Source organism: Podarcis melisellensis (assembly GCF_964234715.1).
Source record: "Podarcis melisellensis genome assembly, chromosome: 9".
NCBI classification, from domain to species: Eukaryota; Metazoa; Chordata; class Lepidosauria; order Squamata; family Lacertidae; genus Podarcis; species Podarcis melisellensis.
Genome location: NC_138541.1, coordinates 36,508,170 through 36,522,691, shown reverse-complemented (window position 1 = coordinate 36,522,691; position 14,522 = coordinate 36,508,170). Strand labels below are relative to the sequence as shown.

At 46.1% G+C, this 14,522-nt stretch overlaps 1 protein-coding gene across 4 annotated transcripts in view; it reads left to right on the top strand.

Moving 5' to 3' along the window:
* Positions 1 to 14,157, top strand: part of OTUD4 (OTU deubiquitinase 4) — a 72,954-nt gene extending 58,797 nt beyond the window's left edge. For all 4 annotated transcript variants that reach the window (XM_081925950.1, XM_081925951.1, XM_081925949.1 and 1 more), the window contains 10 exons: positions 417 to 541; positions 642 to 813; positions 1,379 to 1,544; positions 5,134 to 5,284; positions 5,864 to 5,919; positions 6,027 to 6,098; positions 7,141 to 7,279; positions 7,941 to 8,210; positions 9,728 to 9,768; positions 11,700 to 14,157. In XM_081925950.1, coding sequence (XP_081782076.1) covers positions 417 to 541; positions 642 to 813; positions 1,379 to 1,544; positions 5,134 to 5,284; positions 5,864 to 5,919; positions 6,027 to 6,098; positions 7,141 to 7,279; positions 7,941 to 8,210; positions 9,728 to 9,768; positions 11,700 to 12,872 — 2,365 coding nt within the window. In that variant the 3' untranslated portion in view covers positions 12,873 to 14,157. The remainder of the gene's footprint in view (positions 1 to 416; positions 542 to 641; positions 814 to 1,378; positions 1,545 to 5,133; positions 5,285 to 5,863; positions 5,920 to 6,026; positions 6,099 to 7,140; positions 7,280 to 7,940; positions 8,211 to 9,727; positions 9,769 to 11,699) is intronic.
* The last annotated feature ends 365 nt before the right edge of the window (positions 14,158 to 14,522 follow it).

Sequence of the window (14,522 nt, the reverse complement as noted above, 5' to 3'; positions counted from 1 at the left end):
AGCAACAGACGCCACAGGTTATCCCTCCCCGGCTTGAAAAGAAAATCTCTTAGTTTTATAAGGAGTTAGTAGACCATGGCCTAGTGGACCACTCGGCTTTCCAGTGTCTGGCTGGAATGAGCTGATAGTGGCTTTAGACGTTTAATGCTGGAAAACGATTGCCTTTAAATCTTGCCTGTTCGTATTTTATTGTATGTCTTGTTCTTCAATGTTTCTTCCTGTGTAAAATATAAACCTAAGGGTTGTCAACACACAGTCCCCATTGGAGGATTTGTGTGAAGTTAGGGTGTGGGAGGGGATCAAAAATGAAGGCAGTTTTTTAAATGGCAATTTTAAACAATGGCAAAAAGGGGCTTTTTTTTTAGTTGCAGCACAGTGCCATAGCATTGGTGATTGCCTTATCTTCTCCCCTGCAGGCATTCCGTACTCCTGAAGAACCTTAAGCCAATCCCACAAGCAGCTCCTCTGGAAAGCTGGAACACTGTGCCAGGGAAGAAGATAAAAAAGCCAATTTCACCCCATGGGCAGTTTAGTCATTTTGGTAGGTTTACTTCTGCTTTTGCATATTGTATGGACTTTTCTTTTTTTCGCCAAGCAGTCTGCAGTCTGTGATAAATCCGGCAAAACTCTTGTTGTTTCAGATGGAGACTTCAGAGGGTCAAAGAATCCAAACAAGGCAATGAAAAACGCATCAGGGCTACCTCCTCGACTGCATGGCACAAGGCAGCATCACATGTCCTGCCCTGGGATTTATTTCCAGCAAACTTCTCCTGAACACAGCACTCCAGGCAGAAATCCCTCTCAGGCATTAAGGTGAACTCAGCCTGTCACTAAATCTTCTTAATTTGGAGGGCTTGGTCTTTTATTCTTAGGGATCACAACTCCTGAACGTTCATGAATATTCTAATACAGGGCTTCTTCCTGCTCAGAAGCTTCCTCTCATTGTCAGATTTCTGATCTTGAGAGGAGTGCCTTTATAGCAAGAACTATTGTGATGACCTGTGAGTTCCCCCCCACCAAGAGATAGGTGTGCCCCTCAGTCCTAGCAGAGGGGTGAACATTGGTCCTGAGGCAGTTAACAGTCTGTCAATCTTTGAATATGGGTGAGTTTGTTCCAGTGAGGCTTTAGATTGGTGTTGTGGGAAAGTTTAGTGTGGATGAACCCATAACCTGGCAGTCGCTTCCCTCCCTCTTAAAAAAAAAAGTCATTTAGCCATTGCGTCTCATGAGATGTACAGTACCTTAATTGTATTTTCTAAATCGAACTCAACTGAGCGTTTGAATTATTATGGGAGCGGGTATCATACCTGATGTCCTTTTGGGAAAGGAGCTATTTAAACCGTTTAAGTGGCTGTAAACCATTTCTTCCCCTCTTCAGAAGGGCAGGTCGTGAGAGAACAGAAGACTTGGAGTATACGAACAGCAGAGATTGTAGCTACTTTGGCCTTTCTCCAGAGGAGCGCCGGGAGAGAGAGGCCATAGAGGAAACACATTCACTTTATGAGATTCAGTTCTGGGATGAAGTAGCCTTTCCTGCACTTTCGGTACGTGTACAGGACACAGAATGCTTCTTGGAGTGCACTGTTTTCTTGATCAGTGAATGATGAAAATGAGTTGCAAAATGAGTGCTGCTTATCTTCTCACCGCTGCAGCGTTAACCTGGTATATCTTTTTATGACAGTTTTTAAGTATGGTGTAAATACAGTGGTATAAGAGAAGAGACACAATGCAATAATCGCGCCCCCACTGAAAATACTCAACAAGAAGAACCAACACTGTTGAACGTTTTGCTTCTAGAATAAGGGAGGTTCTGGGTAACAGTGGTGCCAAGTAGATTTATGTTCCTGCCTAGCACACATGGGTGGACTAGAGCTGAAGTATTAAAGTTGCCGCCCCCAAGACAAACGCCTCAGAGGCGAGGAAGCATCATTTAACATGGATGGATTTATTTGTATTCTATACAATTTTTCTGCTACAAAACTGGGCACACACAAGTCATAAAACATAAAACATGCCCCTCCCTCCTCACGTAATCTTCACAACTCTGTGAGGTAGCTTAGGCTGAGAGGCAGGCCCGAGGTCACCCAGTGAGCTTTGTGGCCAAGTTTGGGATGGAACCCGGGTCTCCTGACACTGTACTCACACACTAGTGAGTATACGCACACCACTTTGGCTGGATGCTCATGGTAGTAACCTGCCCACCAACTGCTGGTGGTATCACTGGAGACCCCCACCAAGGGCAGTTTGCTTAGGAAATCTGGAACTGGGCCTGTCTGCTTCTGTTTCTTTCTTTAATTGTTTAGCCAAGGGGGGGGGTGATTCATAGAATAGGTAAAGGTAAAGGGACCCCTGACCTTTAGGTCCAGTCGTGGCTGACTCTGGGGTTGCGGCGCTCATCTTGCTTTATTGGCTGAGGGAACCGGCGTACACCTTCCGGGTCATGTGGCCAGCATGACAAAGCCGCTTCTGGAGAACCAGAGCAGCGCACAGAACCGCCGTTTACCTTCCCGCCAGAGCGGTACCTATTTCTCTACTTGCACTTTGACGTGCTTTCGAACTGCTAGGTTGGCAGGAGCAGGGACCGAACAACGGGAGCTCACCCGTTGCGGGGATTCGAACCGCCGACCTTCTGATCGGCAAGTTCCAGGCTCTGTGATTTAACCCACAGTGTCACCCACGTCCCTTTGATTCATGGAATAGTGTGGGGTAATAAGTACTACTGAAGGTTAGGGGACAGTATTTGGCCTTGTAACTATCGTAAGCCAGCAAGATATTAGCCATCATTCCTTTGGCATTCCATTCTGCTGAAACTGTTTTTCTTCTCCATCATCACCCGCCCGCAATGAGAAGGACAGAAGAGTGTCATAAAATATAACTGAAAAGCTGGATTGTCGTTATAACCCGTGGAAGCTACCAGATGTTGTCCTCATACTGGACAGAATCCAATAAATCATGGAATGTATATTTTAAACACTTCCATTTCATACACGGTGCTCCCACAGTGGTCAAAAGCCATTTGTGATGCAATGAGAGCAACTGCTTTACAATGGTGGGGGAAGGTTTTTCATTTTTCGTTTTTAAAAAGCAACCTTACCGGCTGCACCTAAAATGACTTTGTGGATCTTGGCCTCTGTGATTTGTCTCCTAGTTGCGCAGCTACAGAGAACCTCTTATACATTCATAATGGTATAAATCACTTAGTTGGCTTACAGGACCAGGATGTGGTGGTTTTTGGAATTTTCTGGTGATAGAAGGGCAACTGTGAGCAAAGGAGGTCCTTTGTGTGGGGGTTTCCCCCTTTTGAGACTGTTACTCTTCCCACCCACCCCATTCTTAATGGAATTTAACCTACATTTTAAAGCTTCAGATTTGTAATTTTAAGGCTGTCGTCTTCAGCACAGTTAGTTTTCATTGGTGGGCAGCCTGTAGCTTTCCGTATGTTGTTGGAACTACAGCTGCTGTCATCCCTGATCATTGGCTGTGCTGTTTGGGACTGGTTGTTGGGAGTCGAAGTCCATCAACATTGGGAGGGTCACTGATTAAGCATCACTGTTTTGTAGGAACTAGCCTCCCCCTCCCCTTTTAATGTATTGAGGCTTCACACAAATAATGTACAGTGGTGCCCCGCAAGACGAATGCCTCGCAAGACGAAAAACCCGCAAGACGAAAGGGTTTTTCGGTTTTTGCGACGCTTCGCTAGACGATTCTCCCTATGGGCTTGCATCGCAAGACGAAAGCCCATAGGGAAATCTCGGGGACCTTTTTTTAAATGCTGGCGGTGGGGAGCAAAGCCTTTTCCCCCCCTCCGGACTTCAGAAGAGGTCCAGGAAGGCCGGCGGGGGCGAAAGGCTTTGCTCCCCACCGCCAGCATTTTAAAAGCGGTCCGGGATAGCAGGGAAGCGCTTCCCGCTATCCCGGACGGCTTTTGAAGGCAGGCAGGGGGGGCAAAGACTTTTGCCCCCCGCCCGCCTTGGGAAGAGGTCCAGGACCTCTTCCCAAGGCGGGCGGGGGGCAAAAGTCTTTGCCCCCCCGCCTGCCTAACCGAGGGCTTTTAAATCGTCCCGGGACTGTCCGGGGCGATTTAAAAGCCCCCGGACGGCTTTTGAAGCCTCCCCCCGCCGCCCGGCATCGGGGCATCGTCCCGATGCCGGGCGGCGGGGCGGGAAAGCCTCCCCCCGCCGCCCGGCTTCGGGGCAGGAATGCCTCCCCCCGCCGCCCGGCTTCGGGGCATCGTCCCGATGCCGGGCGGTGGGGCGAGAAAGCCTCCCCCCGCCGCCCGGCATCGGAACGATGTCCCGAAGCCCGGCGGCGGGGCGGGAAAGCCTCCCCCCGCCGCCCGGCTTCGGAACGATGTTCCGAAGCCCGGCGGCGGGGCCGCGAAGCCTGGGCGCGCTGGCAACTCTACGCAAGGAGCGCTCCCGCTGCTTGCAGAGAGGTCCGCAAAGCCTGTCCTGGACCTCTTCTGAAGGCAGGCGGGGGGCAAAAGTCTTTGTCCCCCCTGCCTGCCTTCCCAGGGGCTTTTAAATCGCCCCGGACAGCGGAGAAGTCCTCCGCTGTCCCGGGCGATTTTAAAATGCCGCCCACCAGAAGAGGTCGGGGGAAGGCGGTTTCCATAGGAACGCATTAATTGATTTTCAATGCATTCCTATGGAAAACCGTGCATCGCAAGACGAAAAACTCGCAAGACGAAGAGACTTGCGGAACGAATTAATTTCGTCTTGCGAGGCACCACTGTATTGGGGCTAGGACAGTGGGCATACTCATCTTACACCAATGAGGAACTCAGGTAAGTAGAGCTTAAACAGTGGTACCTCAGGTTACAGACGCTTCAGGTTACAGACTCTGCTAACCCAGAAATAGTACCTCGGGTTAAGAACAGAACAGAAATCGTGCGACGGCAGCGGGAGGCCCCATTAGCTGAAGTGGTACCTCAGGTTAAGAACAGTTTCTCGTTAAGAACGGATCTCTAGAACGAATTAAGTTCTTAACTCGAGGTACCACTGTACAAGTAGGAGAGCAGTGATCAAGGTCTTTTCAGGTGGTAGGACTCTGCTATGACTGTTATGACCAGGCCCTGTTGATAAAAAATGTGGCACGTATTCTTAGTTTTTAAAAATACCTCAATTCTTTCAGAACCCAGCAGTGTCTCAGGTAGCTACTCAAACTACTGATAACACTGGATGGAGAAAACACCGAGCATCTAATGGAGGAGGAGGAAGAAGAAGAAGTAGTTTGAAAGAAGAGAAGGGGAAAAGCAAAAATGTGGAAGCAAAAGAGGAAAAAGGTAAAAAAAATAATGAAAAATGGACACATCCTTCATCGAAGCTCTTCTGTAGCTTTTGTGAAATAAGGAAGTTACACAATATGAGGGCATTTGGGGCAGGGTGGAGATTACTTTCCAGGGGTCAGCAAACTTTTCCAGCAGGGGGCCAGTCCACGGTCCCTCAGATCATGTGGTGGGCTAGACTATATTTTTTTTTGGGGGGGGGGAAATGAACGAATTCTTATGCCCCACAAAAAAACCAGAGATGCATTTTAAATAAAAAGACATTCTACTCATGTAAAAACACACCAATTCCCAGACCGTCCACGGGCCAGATTTAGAAGGCAATTGGGCCGGATCCAGCCCCCGAGCCTTAATTTGCCTACCCATGCTTTAAACACTTGTCGAGTTTTGAGGAAAGCAGCTGAACGGTATTTTAAATAGCAATACAGTGTAGCAACCTTCTGTATGCATTATCCACAGCTAGCTTGACAGGGATGTTAGGAGCTGTACTCCAATAACATCTGGGGAACCTAAAGCTGAAGTCTGCATCATAATATATTGACTTCATTAACGGTACTTTTTATTTTCCTGTTGCAGAATCTAACCCTGGGCAGATCCTCATAGATCAGAATTTTGAGCCAAAAATATCTGAGGTAATAACTCAAAATTTGATGAGCTGTGATGTGTACCGCAAAAACCATAGCCTTTCACAAAACGAAAGCATATAAAGCAACTGTGATATGTCCATTTTGACTTCCAGAACCATGGAGAAGCTTCACGAATATCGCCTCCCTCAGGTCATGGGGATTCGCAATCCCCATTTTTGGAACAAGTAAGGGATTTTGTGCTTAAATTCTACTACTCTTCTTGGTGGCAAACTTAGTTTTCTCTTTCCTTCCTATCGTGGGTTCAGATTACAGTGGAATGACTCGTATTCCCGGATGCTGGTTGGTTGGAACTTTGGGCACAATCGCCAGAAATAGCATTTGGGAAGAACTGATTTAACCGGACGGGGATTTGTTTGGGGTGCACACTATTAATCAGAGAGGAATGCCTTAATTAAAGCAGACGCTGATCTGGTTTAGTAATGGATGCCGAGCCCCTCCACATAATAGATATCTTAGACCAGATCTAGTGCCACTTGATTCCTGTCACTTGGTAACTGTAAAACTGCTCCCTGGCTCACTGAATCCACCTGAAGTCGCATATGCTGTGTAGCTGACCTGGTAAGCTCAGAGCGCTATGATGGCTAATTGGAACCAATGGGCCCAGACGCAGTGTACCTGTGGACACCAGATACTAGGGATGAACAGGGAAAGATGGTGACTTTCATGCCCTACTAGTGCCTGTTCTTGGAAGCATCTGGGTAGGGTCCGGTAGGGTCTTCTATTGCCTATTTGCCTTAGACCTATCTTTCCTGCTTTTGGTCAAGAGGGTTCAGTCCTCTTGCACAACTGGTTGTGTAAGAAAGTTGTCATAGAAAGCTGTTCAGGGAAATTTTTAGTGTGTGATGTTGTATTGTGTTTTTACTATTTTTTGTTGGGAGCCCCCCAGAGTGGCTGGGGCAACCCAGTCAGATGGGCAACATAATAATGACAATAAAAATAAATTAGTAATAGTTGGTTTATATTTTGTATGAGTTTGTACTTTGGGGCTGCAGCCCTGTGCTTGCTTAACAGGGAAGTAAGACTGGTTTAACTTGGTGAGACTTCTGAATAAATGTCCTTCGAGTTGACTTTGAAGTTATTATAATACCTTCTCATTCGTGGGAAGGAGGTGTGTTGAGTTTTGCCACTGAGTTAAATTTTTCTTTTGGTTGAGCATTTGATTTGGAAACATTTCTAAGTTTTCTCTGTGATCTCTTCGTATTGCAGAGCTTCCAGGAACACATACCAGGCGTGACTCCTCCTCCCTCTTTGGCCTTTCACGAGATGCATTTGCCTCCTCCAGTGCCTTCCGTGCCAGCCGTTGTGCCAGCTTGGCCAAATGAGCCAACAACCTATGGACCAACAGGTTTGGAGAAATAAATAGCTTGCTCATCCAAAAAGAACGAGGTCCTTTAATGTCATAAAGGGACCCCTGACCTTTAGATCCAGTCGTGGCTGACTCTGGGGTTGCAGCGCTCATCTCGCTTTATTGGCTGAGGGAACCAGCGTACACCTTCGGGTCATGTGGCCAGCCTGACTAAACCACTTCTGGCAAATCAGAGCAGCACACGGAAATGCCGTTTACCTTCCCGCCGGAGCGGTACCTATTTATCTACTTGCACTTTAACGTGCTTTCGAACTGCTAGGTTGGCAGGAGCTGGGGCCGAGCAACGGGAGCTCACCCCGTCGTGGGGATTCGAACCACCGACTTTCTGATCGGCAAGTCCCCACGTCCCCTTTAATGTCATAACTTGCTATAAAATGGTTCTTAAAAATATGTCATGGAAACTGCTAATACAGACTAGTTATTTTTTAAAGAGACATTATCAACATTAAATACTTTGCCTATCGGATCTCAGGGTGTCTGGTTGTTACGGTAATCCCACAATCCCTGTATTTTACACTTGATCAATCCACATCTCGTTCCACAAACTGACTTTTTAATTTGTTCTTGGTGTTACTCTTACCTAGATCTAGACAATTTTCTGTGTTCTTTTTGTTTTGTTTTTCCACCCTTTGTGTCTTAGGTCTTCCACCTCAGATACCCGTGTCCTCAGTGATGCCGACGCCGGTGACTGGGCTAGATCCCTCTCTGTCCCCAGTCCATGTGACCTCCAGTCCAGTTACTGGAATTCCAGTATCTCTCCAAGCAGTGAACCAGCCTCTCATGCCTGTGCCTCAAACCATGAACCTTTACCAGGACCCACTTTACCCTGGATTCCCTCTAAACGAAAAGGGGGAGCGAGTCGTTACACCGCCTTACTCCTTGTGCAGCACAGGGGAGGATCTTCCCAATGGTAAGGGGAGGGAACTTTATCACCATAGCTCAAGGGGAATATTGTTGTTAAGTTTGGTCAAAATCTAGGTTAGGGGGGGTGGGTGTAGCTTTATAAAAAATGTGAGGAGCAAGCATAGGCTGTCTTAAAGCAGCCACAAATAGAATTATATAGGAAACTTTCTAGCCTTGCTTCCGTTAAGTTCCCTTGAGAGTAGGCCAGGGGCAGCATGCCCCATTTTGCCACTTGAGGTGAATCAAGCAAGTTCTGTGTCACCTGCTGCTGCACCGCAGCTGCCACAGAAGCAGTGCTGATTTCCAGCAAGATCTCGTAATCTCGCTTCTCCACCAGTGGCAGAGGTGGTGGGGTTTGTGGTGTGCTCAAGGGGGCGCCACCTGAGGCTTCTGCTGCTTCACCCTGCCTCATGTATGGGCCAGCCCTGGAGTAGACCGTTGAAATTAATGGGCCAAAGTTAGTCATTTCATAAATTTAAGTGGGTGGCATTCACCTGCTTTTACTCAATTAGACCCATTAAGGACCGCAACCATTAATTTCAGTAGGTCTACTCTGAGTAAAGAATAGTTGAAGATCCCCCCCCCCCAGTGGATTTACTCAAGAGTTTGGCCAACAGAGATAACGCTGCATCCTTATTTCTGGCTTCTATATGACTTATAGGGTGCAGTTCTAGTTGTGCTTACTCCCACTGTGTCCAAGAAGGCTTACTCCCAATTTAATGTGTTTGGGATTGGAATTTGACTCGTCTGTTGATAAGCTTTCCATTTAAGAAACATATGGGCTTGTAGGAAATTGTGCGCGGGAGCAACAATGAGGATTGAAAGGTCTATAGGGAATCTGTGGCTGTTTAACACCATATTGCTTAGCAAGGATAGGTGTACACTAGATTATCAACGGAATGAAAAATGTGTCAATAGTTCATAGAGGTTTCTGCCCTCTGGAGCAGTGTTCTTTCTTGTCTTCCATCTCATTGCCTAATTTGGTCAAGTTTTGTAACCCTCCCTAAAAATATGTGTAAGAAATACACTTAGTCAGTACTGCAAGTTTTCTGTATGTCATAGATTCAAGTCCTTTAAGGGTGGCATTAAACCTTGAGTTGATTCCCAGGCCATATTACAAGACAGTAATCTCTTTTGCATGCAATACTAAGCCAGTGTCTGGTTCGTGGTTTATCTCCCACAGACAAACAGGTGGAACATACCTTGGCTACAGGTGGTGGTACACCTGAAATTGAAAAAAACCTTAAGACCAGTTTCAGATGCAATACTAATCAAAACCGTGAGTTAGCAGCAGCAGCAGCATGAGCAGAGGAGGAGCAAAGTGGTCACTGTCTTCTCTCTCAGAACTCAGCTGTTTGTGCTATGAATCAGTAGAAATGAAAAGCTTTAGATGAGGTGACACAGTTCTAATAGTGAGACACACACACGCACAGACACACACACACACACACACACACACACACACACACACACACGAATTGGGGGGAAACCCTTTCAATTTGTTTTGCTTTTTCCTTTTCTCAGATAAAAATACCCTCCGATTTTTCTTCAACCTTGGTGTAAAGGTAAGTTATCTGTATTTTCCACTTCAGTATTGCAGAAACAAAATATGCATGAGCCCAGTTGTTGTTTTTTTAAAAAGAGGTAGCAGTTTTAGAGAAATTGAATGCCTCAGAATAGTGGTTGTTTTGAAGTTGGAACAGCTCACCTCCGAAACAACTAAAAAATCATCAAGTCCTTTCATCTATTATCTTTCTGAAGGGTATTTTGCTTTCTTGATTGCTTGCCTTTTGGCCGTAATGACTCCCAAGGCAGTTCACAGTGAAAACGTAAGTGCTTTACTGTTAAAACAAGTCAAAAGTAGGTTGGTGACAAGTAGGTAGGTTGTAACCACATAAATTTACGGAAGGTGTTGGGTTACACATACAGCCCATACGCACTGGGGGCTTGGCTTCGTTGTGGTTCCTCCACCTGCTCATGGAGCAGATAGTGGAGTAAGGTGAATAGCTCTTCTTACTATATTTGGCTTATGCTCAAATGCATCTGGGCATGTTAAGCTTATATTAACATGGAAAAGTCTCATTGAAATGTAAAACAATGGAAAGACTATCTGTTTAGAAATAACTTGGCACATCTAGCATGCCTACTGTTAGGGGCAGGTTATGGCTGTGTTGAGAGTATGGTCTTATTTGAGCCGATCACATCTCAGCTTAATAAATAAAGATATGAACACACCATTTGGCTGTACATGCATCCCAGCCCCTTGAATCCTCAACCCTCCTTTCATAGCGTAACCAATCAAATGACAATTTGCTTTTAACAACTCGAACTTTTTGTATTGTCCGAATTACAGAACTATGGTTAACAGCAGGAGTTGAAGTTGGCTTTCATATCCTAGCTTCTCCTAGTATAGTTGGCCAGAGTTTCCTGGTCCAGATGAAAATGAAAACTTGTGTCGATGGAAAACTTCCTAGTTTGCAAAGAGAGGCTTTAACATCTTACCAACCTGCAGTCTTTCAGGACAGATGTGCTGCATAAAATCTATCTCCAGATAGGACAAAATCCAAATGCACCCTGTTGCACCACCTGCTGGTTGCAAATAGTAAAGTACCGTATTTTTCGCCCTATAGGACGCACTTTTTCCCCTCCAAAAATGAAGGGGAAATGTGTGTGCGTCCTATGGGGCGAATGCAGGCTTTCGGTGAAGCCTGGAGAGCGAGAGGGGTCGGTGCGCACCGACCCCTCTCCCTCTCCAGGCTTCAGGAAGCTCTGTGCAAGCCGTGGGAGCCCGCAGGAGTTCCCCCCGGGCTCCCACAGCTTGCGCAGAGCTGCCTGCACCTCAAAGCCCCGGCGCGCTCAGCAGTCGCGCCGGGGCTTCGGGTAGCTCCGCGCAAGCCGTGGGAGGGCTCTCCCGGCTTGCGCAGAGCTGCCTGTTCTGGGGGCTGGGGTCAGGGGAAGCTCGGGCTTCCCCCGCCCCAGCCTCATGCCTTGGGGGGGGGAATAATTTCCCCCCCTTTATTTCCCCACAAAAAAACTAGGTGTGCCTTGTGGGCCGATGCGCCCTATGGGGCGAAAAATACGTTAGTCCCAAGAAGCAAGTCTTTATTCTGCTCAGCTTTGCCACCACAATCTCCCTGTATGAGGGGGATTGTAATAGTGTGGCCGTCACTTTATCAAATAGTTAAAATTATTGCTGTTCTATTAAGAGTGCTTCTGGGAGACCCAGAAGAAAAACCTTAACCCCGTTTAGGAAGGTTTGCCAGTATGTGGGAGCTACTTTATAAGGGGACACCTTTAGCTTAGCAAGGTGAGTTAATGTAATGATATGCTGTTGAGGTGTTATGCATTAGGGAAAATAACCTATGCACATTAGAACTGTAACTGGATGGTGTTTACCAACATACTGCATTAGGCATGAAAAACAAGAACTTGAAAAACTAGATTGAGGATTTTTTGTGTGAAGGCTCATCCGTTTTCCTTGTTTGCGTTTCTGCAGGCGTACAGTTGTCCCATGTGGGCCCCTCACTCGTATCTGTACCCTCTTCATCAGGCTTGCCTAACAGCCTGCCGAATGTACCCGAAGGTGTCCCTGGCAGTGTATTCCCACAACCCTTGGATGCAAGAGGTTTCTTTATCTCCGAACGGAAATGAAGCTCCCCGAATAGACGGACACTTGCCTGGGCAGAATGAAGTTGGAATGAATGGCCAAAGTCCGCAGACGGACACCCGGCCTCCATCTGTACCTCTCTTCATACCGGCTGCTCAAATGCCTGAAAGCCAAGGACTTGTCTGCGTAGAGTCTGAGAATCTAGGGCAAGGCCTTCCGGCTGAATACGAGTCCTTCGGGGGCCAAGGCGTGTTCCCACAACCTCCGTTTGGGCAGAATCAATTTCTAGGACCTGTTCCTGTTGCACCAGTGTACTCTCAACTTTGGTATGGGTATCCTGTTCAGGGCTATGTTGACAATTCTGGGGTGAGACAAGTGGTTGTGCCTCCTGTGGACAAGAGAGCTGATGCCGGCTTGCCTAAGGAGGGCCTTGCTGCAGCGGCCGGATACTCTGAGTCGTTTCAGAAGGCAAGGAGTGAAAACAGCACCCAAGGCTCACCTCTCTCTGCAGCCACTGCAAAGAATGACTGTAATGTTCTAAATAAAACCTCAACCAGAGTGCCTAGGGAGAAGCAGACTTGTCCTGCTGCGCCATCTGCTACACAAGCAGAGTCTGTACTCCAAAACCCATCCACAGAGATGCAGGACAGCAGAAGACAGGTGGTGTCAACGCCAAAAAGAGAATCGAAAAACTCTTCTTTTAGCCATAAAGAGAAGAACGACCAAGCCAGTGCAGGCCTGGAGGATTGTCAGGTACAAAGGTCAAGGGAAGAGAGTTCTGAAGATGAGCATGAAGTGTGTGATATGCTGAGGAGTGGCCGGTCAAAACAGTTTTATAACCAAACTTATGGAGGTGGCAGAAGGCCTAGAGGCGAATGGGGCTACCCTCCTGGACGGGGGGGATACCATTACTCAAGAAATGAAGAAGCCTGGCGGGGGCCACACAGCAGAAGCAGAGATGATGGCTTTCAGTATCACCGCACTTATAGAGGAAGGCCGTATCGGAATGACAGAAGAAGAGCAAACATGGGAGATGGTTATCGTGGGCAGCAGCTGCCTTAAGAGCACTTCTTCCGGAAGGCTTCAACATGCACGTGAATGTTGACAGCTGCAATGTGCCCAAAGGTTTCCCCTCTTTGTTTTCTTTAAAGAGCAGAATTCCCTTTTTTATTTTTGAAGAGTGACGTGAGGCCCAAGTGGAATAACCTCATGAGTGTTAAATAACTTTTGGAAATTAAAAATAAATAAATGCTAGTTGGTTTATTTAAATTCCGAAAACTATATAAACTATTGTGTTTAAAATATTGAAAGGTAGGTTTGGTGTTTGGACTTTTTCTTTGGAATTTATAATAGAAAAAAAGTGGCTACAATGGAAACCTACTGCAGTTGAGTATTTTGACAGATGACAGTGAAGAATGTTGAACCAAATAGAATGTATGTCCTCACATACTGCCTCTTGGGTCTAAACACTTGTAGCTTCCTGGACAGTTGACTTTGATGTGCTTCCAATCCAAAGGCCTTTCATCTCAAAAATCTGTGAAACTTGAACATGTGAGGTTGCGTTTTGCTTCAGTTAAGATGCCACATATGGTAGTCAACTATCCTTGTGTGTCCTAGGTGGTTGATAGCGTCTTACTCATAGGGGTATATATTTTTTAATTTTATAAAGCATTTCTTGAACTTGTAAAAAGCAATCAAGAATACTAGTGTATAAACTGGTAGGAAGTTGCTGTGAATTCTTCCAGGCAGTCTTAACCACTGGTATGATTGTAATGGTGCCTATGCCAACTATGTACCCTCGACAAAAGTACATTTCCAAAATAGTTTTGCAACTGTTACAACAGAACTTTTAAGATACTTTTGCACTGACAAATCCTTAAAACACTTGCTGTGTGAGAAATGTATGGGCTAGATCTAAGCTTCCCTTTTCTGTTTAAGCAAGGCTTAGGCACTGAGTTGCTGTTAAGCCTCGTTTGCCTGCCCCTTTACACTGTGGAAATGTTTGTATTGTTGTTTCCTTTTTTTAAAGCCTCCTTCCTGCCTATATATAAAAATATATATAAAGCCTGGTTACCCATCTTTGAGTGGGAAATTTCTAATTTACATTACACTATCAATCTGGTTCTTTCTTTTGCCTTACAAAGCACTGAAATATGTGCTCCATTTTTTTCTCTCTGTAAAGTTGAACTGTGTATATTTGTGTGTGTATATCAGTGGAGAAGGTGATGGCTTACTACTATTTTGTGTCCAAGAGATTGTATAACTTCCATCAGGAGACTTGAATGATACTGTTTATGAGTACCCTTCTGATGCACGCTATAATTAAAAAAGTTTTGTTTTTTCTGAATTTCTTTATATGGTGTGAGTGGTTTTTAAACATCTGCTTGATAACTAGATGTAACTGAAACTCCCAAGTGTAGACTAGGAAGCTGAGTAAAGTTTAGCTTACAACAGCTTTGCAACTAAAACTTAATACCTAGTTTAAAAAAATACCCAGGAATAGTTGGGATTGGCAGAGCATATTTTCTCCCACCCTCCCCCCAAACAAAGATGTACTCTGCCAAGCCCATATTCCCAACATGTTTGCACTTCTGTCTCGGTGACGTTTACGTTGGCTTGGACAGAATGGAAGATGGCAGGATTCCCAAGGACGTGCTCTTTGGGGAGCTGGCAGCAGGCCTGTAGCCAGACAAACTGTGTTATAGCCTGCAA